This window comes from Dendrobates tinctorius, unplaced genomic scaffold (assembly GCF_039654945.1).
Source record: "Dendrobates tinctorius isolate UK_male_01 unplaced genomic scaffold, ASM3965494v1 ptg000038l, whole genome shotgun sequence".
NCBI lineage: Eukaryota > Metazoa > Chordata > Amphibia > Anura > Dendrobatidae > Dendrobates > Dendrobates tinctorius.
The window spans coordinates 22,525,616-22,546,845 of NW_027361706.1; the positions used below are offsets into that span (position 1 = coordinate 22,525,616).

Below are 21,230 nucleotides of genomic sequence, written 5' to 3' on the forward strand. Positions count from 1 at the left end.
GTTCAATACTAGAGATAGGAACATTCCGATTGGTTATACCTTGTCGCAGTAGAATGGATGTTATGCTTTTTTTTTATCAAGATAGTGTTAACTAAGTACCCTATGATATGTACTATTACTACTTACTTACTACAGAGCAAATGCTCATTTTGCTTTTACCTTAGGTTTTCACTGTTTAATGGCCACAGTGTGAATGTGCACCTATACTCTGCACTTATACCAACATATGTTACAGCTCATTTCTTTGTTGTTGATAAAGTTGAGAACGTTTTATACCCCCCCACCCAACCCCCACCAAAAAGTGCTTTATCATCAAATGATATATGCCGTATATAATTATGACAAGTTGTCCAGAAAAAAAAAATGATTGAATGCAGCAGATATTATTAATTCTGCTGAATTATATGCATATTTTATTTACTGACACAGTTGGGAGGCTTTGTAAAAATAGACCTGCATAGAATGAAAATATGATTATATGCACCAAGCTTCAAGATGATCAAATACTTTTAAGACATATTTCATAAAAATAAAGCACATTTCTATTGAAATACCCTCAGGCGTAAAAAAAATATGAAAAAAAAAATTCTTTATTAACCTTTTTTATTAAAATATCAAGTTCTATGGAATGTAATCTACACATAAACTCTAATGTAATGATCTGTCAGATATAAATACATTTCTACATGTCACCAATTTGCACAGATTATCTGCTATACCCTGGGAATGTTGTTGGATTGTTTTGCTGAAGTTTTACCTAATGGAAAAACAGAGTAATGTCTACATAATGTTCATATCCATGATGCCTTATTGAGGAATTTTTGTTCCTTTCTTTAACTTAAATGCATTATTTGGCTTTAAAGGGAAACTATCAGTAGGTTTTGCTATATAATCTGAAAACAGCAGGTGATAGAGGCTGAAACACAGAATTCAGGGATGTGTCACTTGTCAAAATGCGTGCTGTTGTTTACTAACTGTGAAGGATTTATCACTAAGAGATTAACATTGACTACAGTAGTCAGGCAACGCCCCTCCTGTGATAAGCACCTCACTGTCTATGGACTTTGTGCATGGAGAGACTGGTGTGGGCGGGGTTAGCTGTGGTGTGGGTGGGATTAGCTTTCTAAGCTCTGCTTCATTCTAAATCTAAAAGCTCTACTTGCATCAGAACGACTGCACCCAGCAATCAAAGTGATACATCGTTGGATTCAGCTTCTCTTTGCCTATATTACAATGCTCTCAGATGAGGTAGCAAAAACCTGCTAACAGATTCCCATTCTGATGGAGAGTTTCTAACTCTGTTATCTTACTTCCTGAGGTCTTTTCAGCTGATTTATACCCACAGCAATCAAAACTATGTCCCTATAACATGTCAGAAGTTTTTTTAAAATTATAAGTATCTCTTACAGGTTATGGACACCTTTAGAAGAGAATTTTATTTTTACTTTAATGTTCGAACTTGAGCTATAATATTTTTAGGAAGTTAGTTTTATTTAAAATGTTGCACTGTTTGACATTTACAAGCTATTTATTTCCCTGCACATTGATGGCTGCAGATTGATTTATGTGAAAATCTATCAGTGAGCTCATTCTGATGGAGAGTTTCTAAGGGTATGTTTCCACGGTCAGTAAACACTGCGGGTTGGACACTGCGTACATCCGCAGCGGCCAGATGTTACAGCATAATGGAGGGGATTTCATGAAATCCCATCTCCACTAGGCGTGCAGGGATGCCTACGGCTTCCCTGCGTAACCGGACATGCGGCGTACCTTTCCAGACCGCAGCATGTCTATTTATCTTGCGGAGATGCTCCGTCTCCGCAACATAGAGTCACCCATACAATGTATAGGACGCGGTGATTCCGTATGGTCCAATGAACACATGTGGAATCACCGCGCGTGCAAAAGCCGGCAGCGCTTTGGACGGAGCGGTCATGTGCTGCGTCCAAAGCGCTGCCAATACTGACCATGGAAACATACCCTAATTCTTTTATCTTTTTTTCTGAGCTCTTCTCAGCTGATTTATGACCACATCAATGTTCAGCTCAACTTTGATGTGATCTGTGGTCATAAATCAGCACCAACGAGCTTCCAAAAATCAGAGTTTTAAATTCCCCCTCAGAATGAGCTTACTGATAGATTCTCAGATAAATCATCCTGCAGACATAATGTGGAAAATGGTCTCAATACAGATGAAACATTGTTTGTTTTTCTTGATGAAATACGGACAATTTTATATTTGCTTGTCTGATCCCGGCTTAACGCAGACAAGTACCCTTTTATACAGTATATACACAATAGAATATGAAAATGAGAAGTGATCACAGAGGATAAATAAATGAAGTTTGGTAGCTTATAGTGATATGTAATAGCATCACTTCATTGCTCCGTCAGCTTTGCCCCATACAGAGCCATTTGTGAGATTTATCGATCTTTTCATCATACATCATTGCTAGTCCCAGTCCTGGGATGTGTAAACTGTTGAACCATAAGTTTATTAGCTCTGCCGTCCATTACAGTGGGGCGCTCCTCGTCTGGGGATATCTGTCATTTTTATTGCTGTATTTTCATTTTAATTTTGGAATATAGTCCAATTTTCTGTCATTCTGTCACCGGCAGCGCTGAGTGATGAACTCTTCTCAGACACATAGAGCATCTGCAGGTATAGCAGAATAAATAATTTTTCATCTCTGTCAACCAATGAAAATGGTTCACGCGCTCATTTGCTTCCCCGAAATGCTTCGCCCGGACACTGTGTAATTCAGCTAGTGGAACTTGAAGGAGATGGATTAGTGTTGGTTTCTCCTTGTCAACCAATCCTATTGACCTGATGAAACTCACAGTTTTTCACGGTGTAGTTCCGCCTTCACCCAAGATGCACTGTCATGAACGACCCATAGATGGTGCTGTTGCTTAACAAGATATGACTATGGAGCCAGTCAGCGACTGCCCGCTCTCCTCTTCTTCTTCCACTTCTTCTTCACTGTGTTGGTGATGAAGTAATTCCCAGACAGATAATTCATGGTATAAAGTGTCCAAAACATCAAAGATGTGTTCTTTTCCTAAAAAAAAAATGAAAATAAAATAAAAGGCATTAAAGGGTTATAATAGTGACTGTATAATTGAGTCCATTCTGACAAAATCATTATGTGGTGAAAATAATTCAAGAAAATGCACCAATGCTGTTTTGGTTGTCCAAAATATACGAGTATATACAGTGAGTGCGGAAAGTATTCAGACCTCTTTACATTTTTGTATAAACAATTCAATATTTGCGCTTAGAGTTGTGTCTGTATAAAGGCTATACTCCACTCAGAGAAGATATTAAAAGTTCAAAACAAAACAAATGAACGTTAAGAGTCAGGAACCACCCCCTGGTTAAATATTTGCACTCAGAATTAGGTCAGTATAAAAACTATACTCCACTCAGAGGAGACATAAAAGGTCCAAGGCAAGGCTGGTGAACACCAAGAGTCCGGATCCGCCCCCTGATTAAATATTTGCACTCAAAATTAAATCTGTATAAAAACTATATTCCACTCAGAGAAAAAGGTTCAGGGCAATGCAGGTGAACATTAAGAGTCAGAAACCGCCCCCTTGACTCTTTCACAGAGAGATATAATGTAGAGGGGTGAATTCCAACCTGCATTGACATGCAGCATATAGAGGATTCACTCATGTGTTAGATAGAAGAATCTTGCCATGAGATAGTAAGGAATGGCATTACAAATCAGCAGCTTAACACTGGAGTGCTTACCAGCACAGGTCTTGTGGAGGAGAAATTCTTATGAGGAAGTAGCGATGTCCCTTGTATAGTCCAGGAATGTTGTCACTGATTAACAGAATAAAAAATAGATGCTTTGGGTAATGGACGCTGTCCCGGCCGGAGACAGACGGCCGGGATATTTTATTTTAGATTGTATACAATTTATTTTAACTCATAATTATTTTCGTTTTGGGGTGGACTACTAGTCCCAGCAGTGGGGGACTGCCATGGGCACCAAGTTCGCCCCTAGTTATGCAAACCTATATGTGGGTAGGTGGGAACTGGAGACCATATACCCGGGAGGTTCTCTACGGGCGAACCTGGTGCTATGGCAGAGGTTCATTGACGATATTGTCTTCCTTTGGTCTGGTGGACCTATTTTATTGGAAGAATTTTTAACTGAACTGAATAAAAATCTATATTTTTTTTTAAATTTACAGCCACCACCAGTCCTAGGGAGATCAATTTTCTAGATTTAAATTTTTTTATAGAAAATGATCATATAGAGACCCAGGTTTTTCATAAACCAACAGACTCTAATAATTTTATTTCCTTGGATAGCTGTCACCTTCCAAGTTGGCTTTTGAATGTCCCTAACAGCCAACTTATAAGGGTCCATAGGAATTGTTCCAAAATACAAGATTTTGACAAAGAGGCAGAGCTTTTGACTAATAAGTTTATTCGAAAAGGGTATGATGTTGACTCTTTGCGTGAAATTAAGGAGACTGTAAGAAGTATGCCAAGGGAGGATTTATTGGTACCAAAGAATAATATTGAGTGTCCCATGTTAGAAAATATTCCCATTATTATACAGTATAATGCCAATAATAAAATCCTTAGAAAGATTGTGAATAGACATTGGAACATTCTGAAGAATGATAAAGTGATTGGTGAATTGTTACCATCTTATCCTCGATTTATTTTTAAAAAGGCAAATAATCTTGGTAATGCAATAGCCCCCTCTATTCCTAAACCTATGTTGGTGAATCAGGCATATTTACAGACATTACCAAAGGGGTTTTTTCCATGTAGAAGATGTGGACCTTGTAAGAAATTAGGGTCCAAAAAACAATTTTTTATTGTAAATAAATCTCTGGAGGTTAAAATTAAGGACTTTATAACCTGTGAGACCAAGGGGGTTATCTATGGCATTACCTGCCCCTGTGGAAAATTATATATTGGTCGTACCATACGCCCATTACATATAAGAATAGCGGAACATCAGGAATAAATTTAGTGGTCACCCCCTCTCAAATCATTTTTTAATCCATCATGGTGGTTCTATGAAAGGCATAACAATCACTGGCATTAAAGTGGTTAAAAAGAGTTGGAGGAAAGGGAACTTTATTCATCAGATGTCAAAAGAGGAGAGTAAATGGATTTTTGCGATGGACACACTGATTCCCAATGGCTTGAACAGCAAAATTGAGCTTTTTGCTTTTAATGTTTAAATTGCAATTCTAGATGCCTGAGGGTATATAAAAAAATGGCCTATCTGCTATGGAATATCCCTGAGGAAGGAATCCGTGGATTCAGAAACGCGTCGGATGTTTTTTGGGCTTCTCTGCTCTCCATAGCCAGTCACGTGAGCAATCACATGACCGTGACGTCACGCAAGGTCCTGTGCACCTTGTCGGCTACAGTCTGTGTGCGCCGTCATTGCCCACCAGCTAGGGCGGGCACCTTGCAGACAGGACGTCTGTCTCCGGCCGGGACAGCGTCCATTGCCCAAAGCATCTATTTTTTATTCTGTTAATCAGTGACTACATTCCTGGACTATACAAGGGACATCGCTACTTCCTCATAAGAATTTCTCCTCCACAAGACCTGTGCTGGTAAGCACTCCAGTGTTAAGCTGCTGATTTGTAATGCCACTCCTTACTATCTCATGGCAAGATTCTTCTATCTAACACATGAGTGAATCCTCTATATGCTGCATGTGAATGCAGGTTGGAATTCACCCCTCTATATTATATCTCTCTGTGAAAGAGTCAAGGGGGCGGTTTCTGACTCTTAATGTTCACCTGCATTGCCCTGAACCTTTTTCTCTGAGTGGAATATAGTTTTTATACAGACTTAATTTTGAGTGCAAATATTTAATCAGGGGGCGGATCCGGACTCTTGGTGTTCACCAGCCTTGCCTTGGACCTTTTATGTCTCCTCTGAGTGGAGTATAGATTTTATACTGACCTAGTTGTGAGTGCAAATATTTAACCAGGGGGTGGTTCCTGACTCTTAACGTTCATTTGTTTTGTTTTGAACTTTTAATATCTTCTCTGAGTGGAGTATAGCCTTTATACAGACACAACTCTGAGCGCAAATATTGAATTGTTTATACATTATTTATTTATTTGAATTAATTTGGTGGTAATTGTCCTAATATTTTGCTGCTCAGTAGTCTGTGGAGCTAGCGCTGTCGGTCTGTTAATTTATTTTGTGTTTCTCTTTACATTTTTCACTGTTTGTTTCATTGTAGCCATTTATAAATTCAAAAACATTCATTTTTTTCTCATTAATGTGCACTCTGCACCTCATCTTGACTGGAAAAAAACAGAAATGTACGAATTTTTGCAAATTTAAGAAAAACTGAAATATCACATGGTCATAAGTATTCAGACCCTTTGCTCAGCATTGAGTAGACGCACCTTTTGAGCTAGTACAGTCATGAGTCTTCTTGGGAATGATGGCAAAAGTTCTTCACACCTGGATTTGGGGATCCTCTGCCATTCTTCCTTGCAGATCCTCTTCAGTTCCGTCAGGTTGGATGGTGAACGTTGGTGGACAGCCATTTTCAGGTCTCTCCAGAGATGCTCAATTGGGTTCAGGTCAGGGCTCTGGCTGGGCCAGTCAAGAATGGTCACAGAGTTGCTCTGAAGCCACTCCTTTGTTATTTTAGCTGTGTGCTTAAGGTCATTGTCTTGTTGGAAGGTGAACCGTTGGCCAAGTCTGAGGTCCAGAGCACTCTGGAAGAGGTTTTCATCCAGGATATCTCTGTACTTGACCGCATTAATGTTTCCTTCAATTGCAACCAGTCGTCCTGTCCCTGCAGCTGAAAAACACCCCATAGCATGATGCTGCTGCCACCACCATGTTTCACTGTTGGGATTGTATTGGGCAGGTGATGAGCAGTGCCTAGTTTTCTCCACACATACCACTTAAAATTATCACCAAAAAGTTCTATCTTCATCTCATCAGACCAAAGAATCTTATTTCTCATAGTCAGGGAGTCCTTCATGTGCTTTTTAGCAAACTCTATGCAGGCTTTCATATGTCTTGGATTGAGGGGAGGCTTCCGTCGGGCCACTCTGCCATAACGGTCTGACTGGTGGAAGGCTGCAGTGATAGGAGAAAGTTCCACAAAGTCAACTATCTCCCTACTGCCTCTGTGGAGCTCAGCCACAGTGATATTAAGGTTCTTCTTTACCTCTCTCACTAAGTCTCTTCTCCCATGATTGCTTAGTTTGGCTGGATGGCCAGGTCTAGGAAGACTTCTCGTGGCCCCAAACTTCTTCCATTTAAGGATTATGGAGGCCACTGTGCTCTTAGGAACCTAGAGTACTGCAGAAATTCTTTTGCTACCTTGGCCAGATCTGTCCCTTTCCACAATTCTGTCTCTGAGCTCCTTGGCCAGTTCCTTTGACCTCATGATTCTCATTTGGTCTGACATGCACTGTGAGCTGTGAGATCTTATATAGACAGGTGTGCGCCTTTACAAATCAAGTCCTTTCAGTTTAATTAAACACAGCTGGACTCCAATGAAGGAGTAGAACCATCTCAAGGAGGATCACAAGGAAATGGACAGCATGTGACTTAAATCTGAGTGTCTGAGCAAAGGGTCTGAATACTTATGACCATGTGATATTTCAGTTTTTCTTTTTTAATAAATTTGCAAAAATGTCTACATTTCTGTTTTTTTAATCAGTCAAGATGGGGTGCAGAGTGTACATTAATGAGAAAAAAGTGAACTTTTTTGAATTTACCAAATGGCTGCAGTGAAACAAAGAATGAAAAATTTAAAGGGGTCTGAATACTTTCCATACCCACTGTATATCAGAGAGGAAGAGGACTAAAACTCTAGCGTCACTTACTGGTAGCAGCGACTCTAAAAGTTGCTGCTTCCAGTTGGTGGCGCTAGAGATCCAGTCCTCTTTCTGTCTGAAGAGACAATTTACATACTTAATTTCCTAGAGGAGCATGTATGGCTTATAAATCTCCTCACTCTGACATGCCAAGTTTGGCTTGTCACTCCCCACAAGGTAAAACGTCAGAACATCCTAGCGAACTTGACAGATTTCCAGTCTCAGCCATCATCTGCTGTTAATAGCAACAAGCGAAAGAGGAGCTTGACCTGCGGCTGTTAACCTCTTAAATGCCACTGTCAATCTATGACAGCGAAATTTAAAGTGTGCAGTATGGCGGATGTGCTGTTCTAACTGCCCATCAGAACCCCTATGGTATTGCTGTGTATAGTACAAGTGATCTGATTATTACAGGTTCAAGTCCCTTAGAGGAGATTACAAAATACAGTAGAAAATAATTTAAAAAAAACTATAGAAAAGTTCAAATATAAAATTAAATAAAAAAATAACATAAAAAATACACATATACGGAATCACTACATCCAGGGTCGGATTGAGGCACCGGTAGGCTCTGCCCCCAACCCCTGCCTCCTTCAATTGTCCCTGCTGGCGAATAGTGTGGAAGGAGCGGTGCACTCTTTCTTCTATAGCCGGCAGCGGCGAGCAGGCTGCACAAGTGATGTGAAGTGCAGCGCACCGCAGCTCCTTCCCATCAACTGTTGCCGCCGCCGGCTTTGAGCTAAGAGCCGTGTGCAGCCTGCGTGTGTGTTTGTGCCTAGTGCCCTAGTGTCAGGAACAGCTGACTGTGTGAGGCGGAGTCTGAGGAGACACAACAAGCACACGATGCAGTCACCTGTTTCCTCCTTTGCTGCCTCTTCATCCTCAACCACCTTAGACAGAGGTGGCCTAATGCTGATTGGCTGGAATTCAGCATTAGTTTTCTTTGTGTGACCTCACAGCACAGCTCAGGCAAAGAGCTGTACTGTGATTGGTTGGCCGTCCTGACCAAGCAGCACACAGTATGTATGGAGAAACAGAGGAACATTTATGAATTCATTCTGCAGCAGTGTGACTTATGAGTCTGTATGTAAAATATATGATGCCTGCAGCATGACTAGTTTTCCAGCCATGAAGGCAGTTAGGAGAAGGGTGACAAGGAGTGTGGGCATCACACAGTAAATTTCTAATTTCTTGTGGGCCCCCTCCCCCACTGTATCACCTAACTTAATGGGGGCCCCCCTCCCCTACTGTGTCACATAACTTAATGGGTGCCCCCTCCCCTACTGTGTCACTTAACTTAATGGGTGCCCCCTCCCCTACTGTGTCACCTAATTTAATGGTGGCCCCCTCCCCCACTGTGTCACATAACTTCCTTTGGGCCCAACCCCCACTGTGTCACCTAACTTAATGGGGGCCCCCCTCCCCCACTGTGTCACATAGCTTAATGGGGGCCCACCCCCTCTGTGTCACCTAACTTCCTGTGGGTCCCCACCCCCCACTGTGTCACCTAACTTCCTGTGGGCCTCCACCCCCACTGTGTCACCTAACTTAATGGTGGCCCCCTCCCCCACTGTGTCACATAACTTCCTGTGGGCCCCCACTGTGTCACCTAACTTCCTGTGGGTCCCCACCCCCAGCCAGTCACCAAATTTCCTGTGGGCCCCCTCTCCCTCCATTTCACCTCTGAGTAAGGGGGCCTTCAGGAAATTTGGTGACACACTGGGGAAGGGGGCCCTCAGGTATTTGACCCCTTCACGACATCCGCTTTACATGTATGGTGCATGTTAAATGCCACTGTCAATCTCTGACAGCGGCATTTCACCTGCGATGCCGACATGCGTGCACATCATCCTCTTGCCCTTCGGCGCACCTGTTGTGTGATCGCGGGTCACCGATGGGTTGCCATGACAGCCAGGGGTCAGCTATTGACCCCTGTACCTGTCATTACGGAGCTCCTTTGAAACCCCACTGAAGACTGTGATTTCTGCAGTATACAGCAGTATACAGCGATTTGGCATTGTTGCATAAAGCACGAGCGATCAGACAATCACATCTTTAAGTCCCCTAAGGGCAATAACAATAATAGCGAAAAGATAAAAAAAGTTTTAAAAAATACCTTAAAGTTCAAATCATCCCCCTTGTATCCCATTGAAAATAAAGATATGTAAAAAATTTAAAAAGTCATCTCTTATCAAAATATAAAAACAATTAACCCGATCCGTAAACACCGTAAGGCTATGTATTATGCGTTGCGTTTTTGCACTACCCATTGCTTTCAATAGGTGAAAAATGCCGAAAAAATGCTGCAAGAAGTGACAAGCTGTATTTTTCAAAATCCAAGGTTTTGTACAAAATACTGAGGACAAAAAAAACAATGTGTGTGCATGACATTTCTGAAATCTCAGACTGTGCTGTTACTGTAAAACAGCTGAAAATTTGCTCTAACAAAAGCATTAAAAAATAACGCAGCAAAAACGCAACATGTGAACATAGCCTAAACAGAAAAAATTCAAGAATGCCAAATTTCCTTTTTTCTGGTTGCCACAATTCCACAAAAAAGCTGTAACAAGCGATCAAAATGTCACATCTATCCTAAAATTGTACTAATAAAAACGTCATCTATCCCTGCAAAAAATAATTTATCACACAGCTCCATCGACCGAAAAATAAAAATGTTACTTGTCTCAGGAGATGGTGACATGACCTCAAAAACAATTTTTTCCCAAATTTCTATTTTTTTCACTACTAAAATAATTTAAAAAAACTGTACGTTTGGTATCGCCGTAATTATAGTAATGAGCAGAATCCTATTGCACAGTCATTTTTACCACAAAATGCTCACCGTAAAAACAATTTAAAAAAAGTCAGAATTTAGTTTTTTTCCCAGTTTCACTGCATTTGGAATTTGTTTCACATTTTCAAGTACACTATGTGAGAGCCGTTAGTGCAGTAACTCTATAGGAAGCCTAATGTCATTATCAGGGTCGGTGTCAGCCATTCGGTGCAACCAGGCAAGTGTCGGGGCCCCCCTGCCTGCTAAGGGCCCCGGCACTTGCGATACTTACCTCTCCCCGCTCCACCGATGCTGCGTCTTCCAGCTTTCTGTACTCTGATGATCAGGTCAGAGGGCGCAATTAAGCCATTACTGTGCGCCCTCTGCCTGAACAGCCAAAGGACAGAGAGCCGGAAAACAGAAGACGCCGAGCAGTCCGGGGCAGAGCAGCGTCCAGCAAGAGAGGGGAGTATTTCATTTTTATTTTTTTTATGTTTTGAGCAATATATGGGGCCCATTATACACTGGAGCCCCATTATATATGGAGAATTATACACAACAGTCGCTGACTTCTGCCACTGTGTCATAGCCTTGGTCCTCTTCGTTGCTGGATGCAGTGGAATATGGCCAGAAGCATATAGAGGACCTCCTGTGCAAGGTAGTATATAGAGGTTGTGTCCTGTGCGGTGCAGTATTTAGAGGTTGTGTCCTGTGCGGTGCAGTATATAGAGGATGTATCCCGTGTTGTGTAGTATATAGAGGATGTGTCCCGTGCAGTGCAGTACATAGAGGATGTGTCCTGTGTGGTGTAGTATATAGAGGTTGTGTCCCGTGCGGTGAAGTATATAGAGGATGTGTCCTGTGCGGTGCAGTATATAGAGGATGTATCCCGTGTTGTGTAGTATATAGAGGATGTGTCCCGTGCAGTGCAGTACATAGAGGATGTGTCCTGTGTGGTGTAGTATATAGAGGTTGTGTCCCGTGCGGTGCAGTATATAGAGGTTGTGTCCTGTGCGGTGCAGTATATAGAGGATGTATCCCGTGTTGTGTAGTATATAGAGGATGTGTCCCGTGCAGTGCAGTACATAGAGGATGTGTCCTGTGTGGTGTAGTATATAGAGGTTGTGTCCCGTGTGGTGTAGTATATAGAGGATGTGTGGTGTAGTATACAGAGGATGTGTCCCATGTGATGTAGTATATAGAGGATGTGTGGTGTAGTATACAGAGGATGATAGAAGATAGAGGATGTGTCCCGTGCAGTGCAGTACACAGAGGATGTGTCCCGTGTGATGTAGTATATAGAGGATGTGTCCCGTGTTGTGTAGTATATAGAGGATGTGTCCCGTGTGGTGTAGTATATAGAGGATGTGTCCCGTGTGGTGTAGTATATAGAGGATGTGTGGTGTAGTATACAGAGGATGTGTCCCGTGTGATGTAGTACATAGAGGATGTATCCCATGTTGTGTAGTATATAGAGTTTGTGTCCCGTGTGGTGTAGTATATAGAGGATGTGTCCCGTGTGGTGTAGTATATAAAGGATGTGTCCTGTGTGGTGTAGTATATAGAGGATGTGTCCCGTGTGGTGTAGTATATAGAGAATGTATCCAGTGTGGTGTAGTATATAGAGGATGTATCCCGTGTTGTGTAGTATATAGAGGATGTGTCCCGTGTGGTGTAGTATATAGAGGATGTGTCCCCTGTGGTGTAGTATATAGAGGAAGTGTCTTGTGTGGTGCAGTATATAGAGGATGTGTCCCGTGTGGTGTAGTATATAGAGGTTGTGTCCCGTGTGGTGTAGTATATAGAGGTTGTGTCCTGTGTGGTGTAGTTTATAGAGGCTGTATCCCGTGTTGCGTAGTATATAGAGGATGTGTCCCGTGTGGTGTAGTATATAGAGGATGTGTCCCGTGTGGTGTAGTATATAGAGGATGTGTCCCGTTTGGTGTAGTATATAGAGGATGTGTCCTGTGTGGTGTAGTATATAGAGGATATGTTGTGTAGTATATAGAGGATGTGTCCCGTGTGGTGTAGTATATAGAGGATGTATCCCGTGTTGTGTAGTATATAGAGGATATGTCCCGTGTGGTGTAGTATATAGAGGTTGTGTCCTGTGTTGTGTAGTATATAGAGGTTGTGTCCCGTGTGGTGTAGTATATAGAGGATGTGTCCCGTGTGGTGTAGTATATAGAGGATGTGTCCCGTGTGGTGTAGTATAGAGAGGATGTGTCCCGTGTGGTGTAGTATAGAGAGGATGTGTCCCGTGTGGTGTAGTATATAGAGTTTGTGTCCCGTGTGGTGTAGTATATAGAGGATGTGTCCCGTGTGGTGTAGTATATAGATGATGTGTCCCATGTGGTGTAGTATATAGAGGATGTGTCCCGTGTGGTGTAGTATATAGAGGATGTGTCCCGTGTGGTGCAGTATATAGAGGGTGTGTCCTGTGTGGTGTAGTATATAGAGGATGTGTCCTGTGTGGTGTAGTATATAGAGGATGTGTCCCGTGTGGTGCAGTATATAGAGGGTGTGTCCCGTGTGGTGTAGTATATAGAGGATGTGTTCCGTGTGTTGCAGTGTATATTGTATTATTTCTATATAACTGCATGGTGGGCCCCAAGTATGACTTTTCTCTGGTGGGCCCAAGGTACTCCAGTCCGATGCTGACTACATCCATAAAAGTCTGATCAAAATACAAAATTAATTATACCAATCAGTAAATCAGTAAATGGCATAATGAGAAATATGATCATAAAAATCAAAAATTGCAGTTTTTCAACGTCTGTAATACAGTGAAAAAAATACAATAAGTGTCGATGAACACATCCTATCTAATCCCAAATGGTATCAATAAAAGCATCAGCTCAGGACACAAAAGACAAGCCCATACACAGCTCCAGCGACCAAAAATTGAAAATGTTACGATTTTCAGAAAGTAGTGAGACAAGCAAATTTTTTTTTTTTTTTTTTTTTTTTTTTTTTACAAATTCCCTAATTTTTTTTAATCATATTGCCAGGTCATTATTACCTTAGAAGGCAGGAAAAACAAAACCCAAAAACCAATTGCGGAATTGCACTTGTTTTTTTTTTTTTTAGCAATTTTGCTGCACTTAACATTTTTTTCTTGCTTTCAAGTACTTCACTTGATAAAACAGTTAGTTATTCAAAAGTACAAGTCGTTCCGTGAAATAAAAATAAAAAAACCCTCAAATATATTGATGGAAAAAAAAAAGGTATGGCTCTTGGAAGAATGAGAAGAAAAAAATAAAGAGTAAATACAGAAAATCGCCATGGAAGGGGAGAAGACCACCACAGTCATTGCGACAAGCTAAACAAAGACCATTATTGAGACGGCATTGCCCTGCTAATGACATGGCATTATCACGTAAAAGTCCGGCTGGTCAGTATTATCCTCAGTATGGACAGTGACCATCGTCTGATCATCGATTCACTTACCGTGCCTCGGCTCTCTGCATCTCTCCAAGGTATTCAATAACACTCTTCCCAATTCCTGATGAGGGATTTCCTAAAATAAAACCATAAAAATAAAATGAGTGACTTCTGATGATCCATCACTGAGAAGCTCAGAATACAAAGCCAGGGACAAAATGCAAATAACAGCGTGCTGATTTATGGCGGTATTACACAATGGCATCGGCACGATATAATGAGCGCTGCATACATTACTCTATACTGTTGGTGCTGCTCCTATTGGAAACGCAATTTCATCTGGAACTAAATGAGATGTCGCTGCTTCAAGCGTAATAGAATATTACAGAAGGTTTTTTTGATGATTTCTTAATATTTTGATTGATGGCAGCAAAGAAATCATGTACGAATTCAATACAATGTGGGACAACTAGAAAGAAGGCTCTGGTCACACTCTGTTCTGTCTTCCATCTGGTATCCATTGCTGTCTGGCACAGGCTGGTTCTACGAAAAACTTAATAAGTAACATTTCCCACATGTTTACTTTACATCAGCACAATTTGGGAACCAAAATTTTTTTTTGTTAGGAAGTTATAAGGGTTAAAAGTTGACCAGCGATTTCTCATTTTTACAACACCATTCTATTTTTAAAGACCACATCACATTTGAAGCCACTTTGAGGGGTCTATATGATAGAAAATACCCAAAACTGACACCATTCTAAAAACTACACCCCTCAAGGGGCTCAAAACCAGATTCAAGAAGTTTATTAACCCTTCAGGAGCTTCACAGGAATTTTTAGAATGTTTAAAAAAAAAATGAACATTTAACTTTTTTTTACAAAAAAAATTACTTCAGGTTCAATTGTTTTATTTTACCAAGGGTAACAGGAGAAAAAATTGGACTGGAAAAGTTATTGTGCAATTTGTCCTGAGTATGCCGATACCTGATATGTGGTGGGGAACCACTGTTTGTGCGCATGGCAGAGCTCGGAAGGGAAGGAGCGCTGTTTGACTTTTTCACTGCAAAATTGGCTGGAATTCAGATCGGATGCCATGTCAAGTTTGGAGAGCTCCTGATGTGCCTAAACAGTGGAAACGCCCCCACAAGTGACACCATTTTGGAAACTAGACCCCCCAAGGAGCTTATCTAGATATGTGGTGAGCACTTTGAACCCCCAAGGGCTTCACAGAAGTTTATAACGTACAGCCGTACAATTAAAAAATCATATTTTTTCCAAAAAATGATCTTTTCACCCCCAATTGTTATTTTCCCAAGAGTAACAGGACCCCAAAAGTTATTGGGCAATTTGTCCTGAGTACGCTGATACCCCATATGTGGGGGTAAACCACTATTTGGGTGCATGGCAGAGCTCGGAAGGGATGCAGCGCCATTTGACTTTTTCGGCTGGAATTGAGATCGGACGCCATGTCAATTTTTTGCAAAGCCCCTGATGTGCCAAAACAGTGGAAACCCCCCAATTCTAACTCCAACCCTATCCCCAACACACCCCTAACCCTAGCCCTAATGGGAAAATGGAAATAAATACATTTTTTTTAATTTATTATTTTCCCCTAACTAAGGGGGTGATAAAGGGGGGTATGATTTACTGTTTATAGCGGGTTTTTAATTTTGGCAGCTGTCGCACGCTAAAAAACGCTTTTCACTGTAACAATAGTTTTTGCATCACCACATTTTGAGAGCTATAATTTTTCCATATTTTGACCCACCGAGTCATGTGAGGTCTTATTTTTTGCAGGACGAGTTGACGTTCCTATTGGTACCATTTTCGGGCACGTGACATTTTTTGATCGCTTTTTATTCCGATTTTTGGGACACAGAATTTACAAAGACCAGCGTTTCATGAATTTCTTTTGGGGGAGTGCGTTTACACCGTTCCGGGTGCGGTAAAATTGATAAAGCGGTTTTATTCTTCGGGTCAGTATGATTACAGCGATACCTCATTTATGTATTTTTTTATGTTTTGGCGCTTCTATGCAATGAAAACAATTTTATATAAAAAATAATTATTTTTGCATCGCATTATTCTGCGACCTATAACTTTTTTATTTTTTTGCTGATGACGCAGTGTTGCGGCTCATTTTTTGCGGGACAAGATGACGTTTTCAGCGGTACCATGGTTATTTATATCCATCTTTTTGATCACGCGTTATTGCACTTTTTGTTCGGCGGTATGATAAAGCTTTATTTTTTGCTTCGTTTTTTATTTTTTAAGGGGTTCAATAAAGAGGTTAACTAGTGGGACAGTTTTATAGGGCGGGTCGTTATGGACACGGCGATACCAAATGTGTACTTTTAGTGGGGTGTTTTTTTTTCCAAAAATGAATTTATTAGGGAATATTTTTTTTTAAATTTAGCTATTTTTTTTATAAATTATTTTTAAACTTTTCATTTTTTCTTTTTTAACTTCATTACAATGTCCCACGGGGGAAATCACTATCATGTGACAGATCGCTGATCTGTCAAATCACAGATCGCCGTGACAGATCAGCGATCTGTCACAGGCAGTGCTGCAGGCTTCCTCATGCCGGCGCTTTGCAGGCATGAGGAAGCCGCCTCCCTGCAGGCCCCCGAAGGTCCCCGCCGCCATTTTGGATTCGGGGACCTGCAGGGAAGGAGACCCCCGCAGCAGCGCTGCACATTGCGCTGCTGCGGGGGTCTCAGGGAAGCACGGAGGGAGCCCCCTCCCTCCCGATGCTTCCCTAAACCCCCAGAACACTGCGATCATGTTTGATCGCAGTGTGCCAGGGGTTAACGTGTCGGGGGCGGTCCGTGACCGCCCCTGACACATAGTGCCGGGTGTCAGCTGTGATAATCAGCTGACACCCGGCCGCGATCAGCTGCGCTCCTGTGGGAGGAACGGCCCCGTCGAGTGTCCGGGCCGGAACCAAGGGAGCCCTCATCTGGGTTCCGGGGGAAACTGTTCCCGGGGGACAGAATTCAAGGACGGACCATTCTGACAGACAGATGGGCTGGGGGAGGGACCAGTATAAAGAGGGAGGGGAATTCCCCAGACGATGAGTCAGCAGACCGGGATGCAGACTGCAGGAGAGCGTGGGAGTGACGGGCAGCCATAGCGACTAACCTGTGTGAGAGAGGATGCTTACTGAGGACTCCAGAGAGACGGTACCAAGGGGATCGTCCAAGTCTAGTTGCCATGCTCCACAGTGGCCCCAGTCCAATCCGCGGCCGCTGCCGCCTCCTCTCAGCCTGCGGCTGTGGCCTACCCGCGGTCACCTGCGGCTGCTGCCGCCTCTCCTCCACCTGTGGCTGCGTTCTGTTCCCCGCCACCTGCAGCCGCCCCGTGCTCGCCCGTGGCCGTCACAAGGACCGTGCCGTCGGCAGCCATTAGCAGATTCCCCGTCGCAGCCATTAGCTGTGCAGGTGGCCTGTCATCCGCCAACACACATCGCTGCCGCTTGCCCCAGTCGGGGGACTGCGGCCCTCCCGTCCAAGGACTCCGCCGAGGCCTGCGGGGCTCCAGTGTCGCCAGCGCGCCAAAGTGCGCAAAAACTCCGCCAACGCTTCAGCAACTGGGCCCAGCAACTATTACACCGAAAGACCACCGACCCGAACGGCGAAGGACATCTGGACAGCTAAGTAGACTCTATAATTAAGGACCCGTAGTCGGCCATACCGCGGCCCTATAGTGACCGGCCGTTGCCGGAAGTAGTCGTGTGCTTTACATCTGTGTTTGCCTGTTTAGAGCCCCTGCGCGGGCCACCTGTGTTACCCCCTTTTTGTTGGTGATCAGGCCGTGACTGAGGAAAGTACCCTCGAGTCCCATAAACGTTATTATATCAAACACTGAATCGTCTCGCGACTCCTCACTGCATCCTGCGTACCTGCAAGCACCACATTTGGCGTAGTCGGCAGGATGCAGTCTCCGAGCGCAGATGGCGGTGCGCCTGATCAGAGTAGGGCTGCGGGCACCGCGGATGATGGGGGCCCCCGCTCCAGCATCTCCCTGGGAGCTATGCTAAGTAGCTTGCCCCGGTTTTCTGGCTCCGATACCCTATTGTGGAGCTGGACCGAACGTATGCGGGGCCTCTTCCGTATGCACCCCATGACCCCTGATCTAGAGGCTGAGGTGGCCCTTATGGCGCTGGATGGGGAGGCCCGGAAGCCGGTTATGTTGAGACCCCCGGGGCATCGCAACACCTTCGCCAGGGTCTTACAGATCATGAAAGAGACCCAAGGGGATCCGACAGACGTGGGGGAGTTGAGAACCCGGTTGTTCAGTCGGATGCAGGGGGAGGGGGAGACCATCACCCAGTATATGAACGCCCTCCAGGAGCTACACACCACCATAGAAAGGAAGGACGGAATGGGGGTAGGGCCCATCGACATTACATTGCGTGACCTGCTAGTGACTGGACTCCGGGACCCACTAATCAAGCAGGCAATGCGGGAACAGGTCCGAGTGAACCCACGTTTAGCCTTCTCCGAAGTGGGAAGTTAGGCCCGGGTGCGAGAGCAAGAGCAGGGGATGACGGCTCCTGTGGGGAAGGCCCAGAGCATGGAGTCCTCTGTAAGCGTGGTTGAAGAACCTCAATGGATTGAGGAAATGAGACAGGAACTGAAGAGTATCTGGGGTGAGCTGGCCGAAGTGAAGAAGAGAACAGAGCCCGCGCCCGGCCGACCTGGCTACAATTCCGGGCCTTGGGGGCCTCACAATAGCCGGGGTGGCCGAGCCTCACCGCCCCGGTGTTATGAGTGTGGAGAACAGGGCCACTATGCACGGGAGTGTCCGTGGCGTGGGAGATACCCACCCCGCCGGACATTAAACTAGAGGGCTCCGGGCATGGGGGACGTCGCTCGGAGCTGGAAGCCACAACGAGGGGTGGTGGATGTCCCGAAGAACTGGTCGCAAAGTGCCCATTAGTATGGGCCGAAGTTGAGGGTCGTGCTGTGTGGTGCCTAATGGATACGGGGTCGCAGGTGACGACCATGCCAGCAACGTACTTCCGGCGGCATTTCCGGGAAGCGGCAAGGCCCCAGTGGGGGCCTATGATACGACTAGTGGCCGCAAACCAACTGCCGGTACCTGTCACCGGGGTGGTGTGGCTTCAGATGACATTGTGTGGAAAATCCCTCGGTCGCCGGGGAGTGGTCCTAACCCAAGGAGAGACTAACGACCATCATCCGATCATCTTAGGCATGAACATACTGCGGGAGTTCGGCAATCTACTCCTCAACGATACCACGCAGGAGACCCTAAGTCAGTGGGGTTCTCGCACGGCCCAGGGGCAGGTCTTCCAGCGGTTGGTGCGGGAAGCGTGAGTGCTCCAGGAGTGTCAGAAGGGAGAGACGCTGGACAAGGTCATCGCACCGGCGCCCCCCCCGCTTGTGCTTCCTCTGGGGCAGACGGTGGTGGCTCTGCCGATCCGCGCCCTGATACCACTGGAGGGCATGGAGGTGCAGGTGGAACCATGTTACTCGGAGCGCCTGCACCCTGGCATCCTGGTGGCCCGCTCCCTGGCCACAGTGCGGGAAGGGACTGTCTTGGTACACTGTGTCAACCTGGAAGATCAGGATATTGCCCTGAAGCCCCGGGCCGAGATGGCCAAACTAGTAAGGCCATTGAAGGAGATGCTGCCGGACCCCGCGGTCCAGTTGAGGGTGCAACCCGAAGATCCCTGGGCAGTGACGGTACAAACCCAACAGGCTGCCGCATCCTCGACCAAAGAAAAGGGTTGAGTCATCCTGGAGAGAATGCGGGCCGAATTGTCCGGCCTAGCGCCAGCCCAGCTTATCCAAGTAGAGACACTTCTTGGACAATTTTACAGTGTCTTCGCCAGTCATGAGGACGACTTCGGATGTACCATACCACGGCCATCACGCATGGGATCCCCATGGCAGGAGCGGCCCCCATCCGGGAGCGATATCGGCAAATACCACCGCAGCTATACCAGAAAGTGAAAACTCTGTTAGCCCAAATGCTTCGGAAGGGGGTCATACGAGAAAGCCAGAGCCCTTGGGCGGCCCCTATTGTCCTGGTTCGGAAAAAAGATGGTACTTTGCATCGGAAGTTGAACGCCTGCACCATCAAGGATTCGTATCCACTGCCCCGCATAGAAGAGTCTCTGTCCGCTCTCGGGAACGCAACGTACTTTTCAACCCTTGACCTGGCCAGTGGGTACTGGCAGGTGCCGATGTCGGAGGAAGACAGGGCCAAGACGGCATTCATCCTTCCCATGGGACTGTTCGAGTTCAATCGGATGCCGTTTGGACTGGCCAACGCCCCAGGAACTTTCCAGCGGTTGATGGAGCGGTGTTTAGGAGACCTCAACTTTGAAGCCACGTTGATATACCTGGACGATATTATCATCTACTCCGCCACGTTCGAGGACCACCTGAAACGGTTGGGGCTGGTGCTCGGCCGGCTGCAGAAGTACGGGTTAAAGGTAAAGCCCCAGAAATGCCACCTGTTCCGGTCCCAAATCGAGTACCTGGGGCATACCGTCTCGGCAGAGGGCGTCCGACCATCCCTGGAAAATGTCACTGCCGTCCGGGGGTGGCCTACCCCCGAGACGGTAAAGGACGTGCGGGCCTTCTTGGGGCTGGCCGGCTATTACCGTCGGTTCGTGAAAAATTTTGCACGCCGAGTTCGAGCCCTGCAGGACCTGCTGAAGGGGGCTCCCGCCGGGGCGAATGGTCGGAAAGTCCAATGGCAGCAACCGCAAGAGGATGCGTTTCAAGATCTCAAGGCCGCGCCCTCGGACGCCCCGGTATTGGCATATGCTGATTTCTCGCAGCCGTTCATCCTACATACCGACGGGAGCCTTCAGGGACTAGGAGCTGTGTTGTCACAGGTGCAGGGCGGCCGGGAGAGAGTGATCGCCTATGGTAGCCGATCGCTGCACGACTCAGAACGCAACCCGGACAACTACAGCTCCTTTAAGCTCGAGCTCCTCGCGGTGGTGTGGGCAATGACGGAGCGGTTCGCAGAGTACCTGGCGAGCTCCAAGGTGGTAGTGCGGACCAATAACAACCCGTTAGCCCATTTGGAGAACGCCAAACTGGGGGCCCTCGAGCAGCGGAGGGTGGCTCGGATGGCCAAATTCAATTAGAAGATCATCTACAAACGGGGAGCTGAAAACGTGCACTCCGATGCGCTCTCCAGAATCCGACACACAACCCAGGGGAGAAGTCAAGACGACGAATT

At 45.2% G+C, this 21,230-nt stretch overlaps 1 protein-coding gene across 1 annotated transcript in view; it reads right to left on the minus strand.

The window, feature by feature from the left end:
* Positions 1-586: 586 nt before the first annotated feature.
* The window catches only part of EFCC1 (EF-hand and coiled-coil domain containing 1), a 140,641-nt gene continuing 119,997 nt past the window's right edge, over positions 587-21,230 (minus strand). The window contains exons 7-8 of the mRNA XM_073574272.1: positions 14,069-14,138; positions 587-3,062 (exon numbers count right to left, since the gene is read on the minus strand). Of these exons, the coding sequence (XP_073430373.1) occupies positions 2,914-3,062; positions 14,069-14,138 (219 nt within the window). The 3' untranslated portion in view covers positions 587-2,913. The remainder of the gene's footprint in view (positions 3,063-14,068; positions 14,139-21,230) is intronic.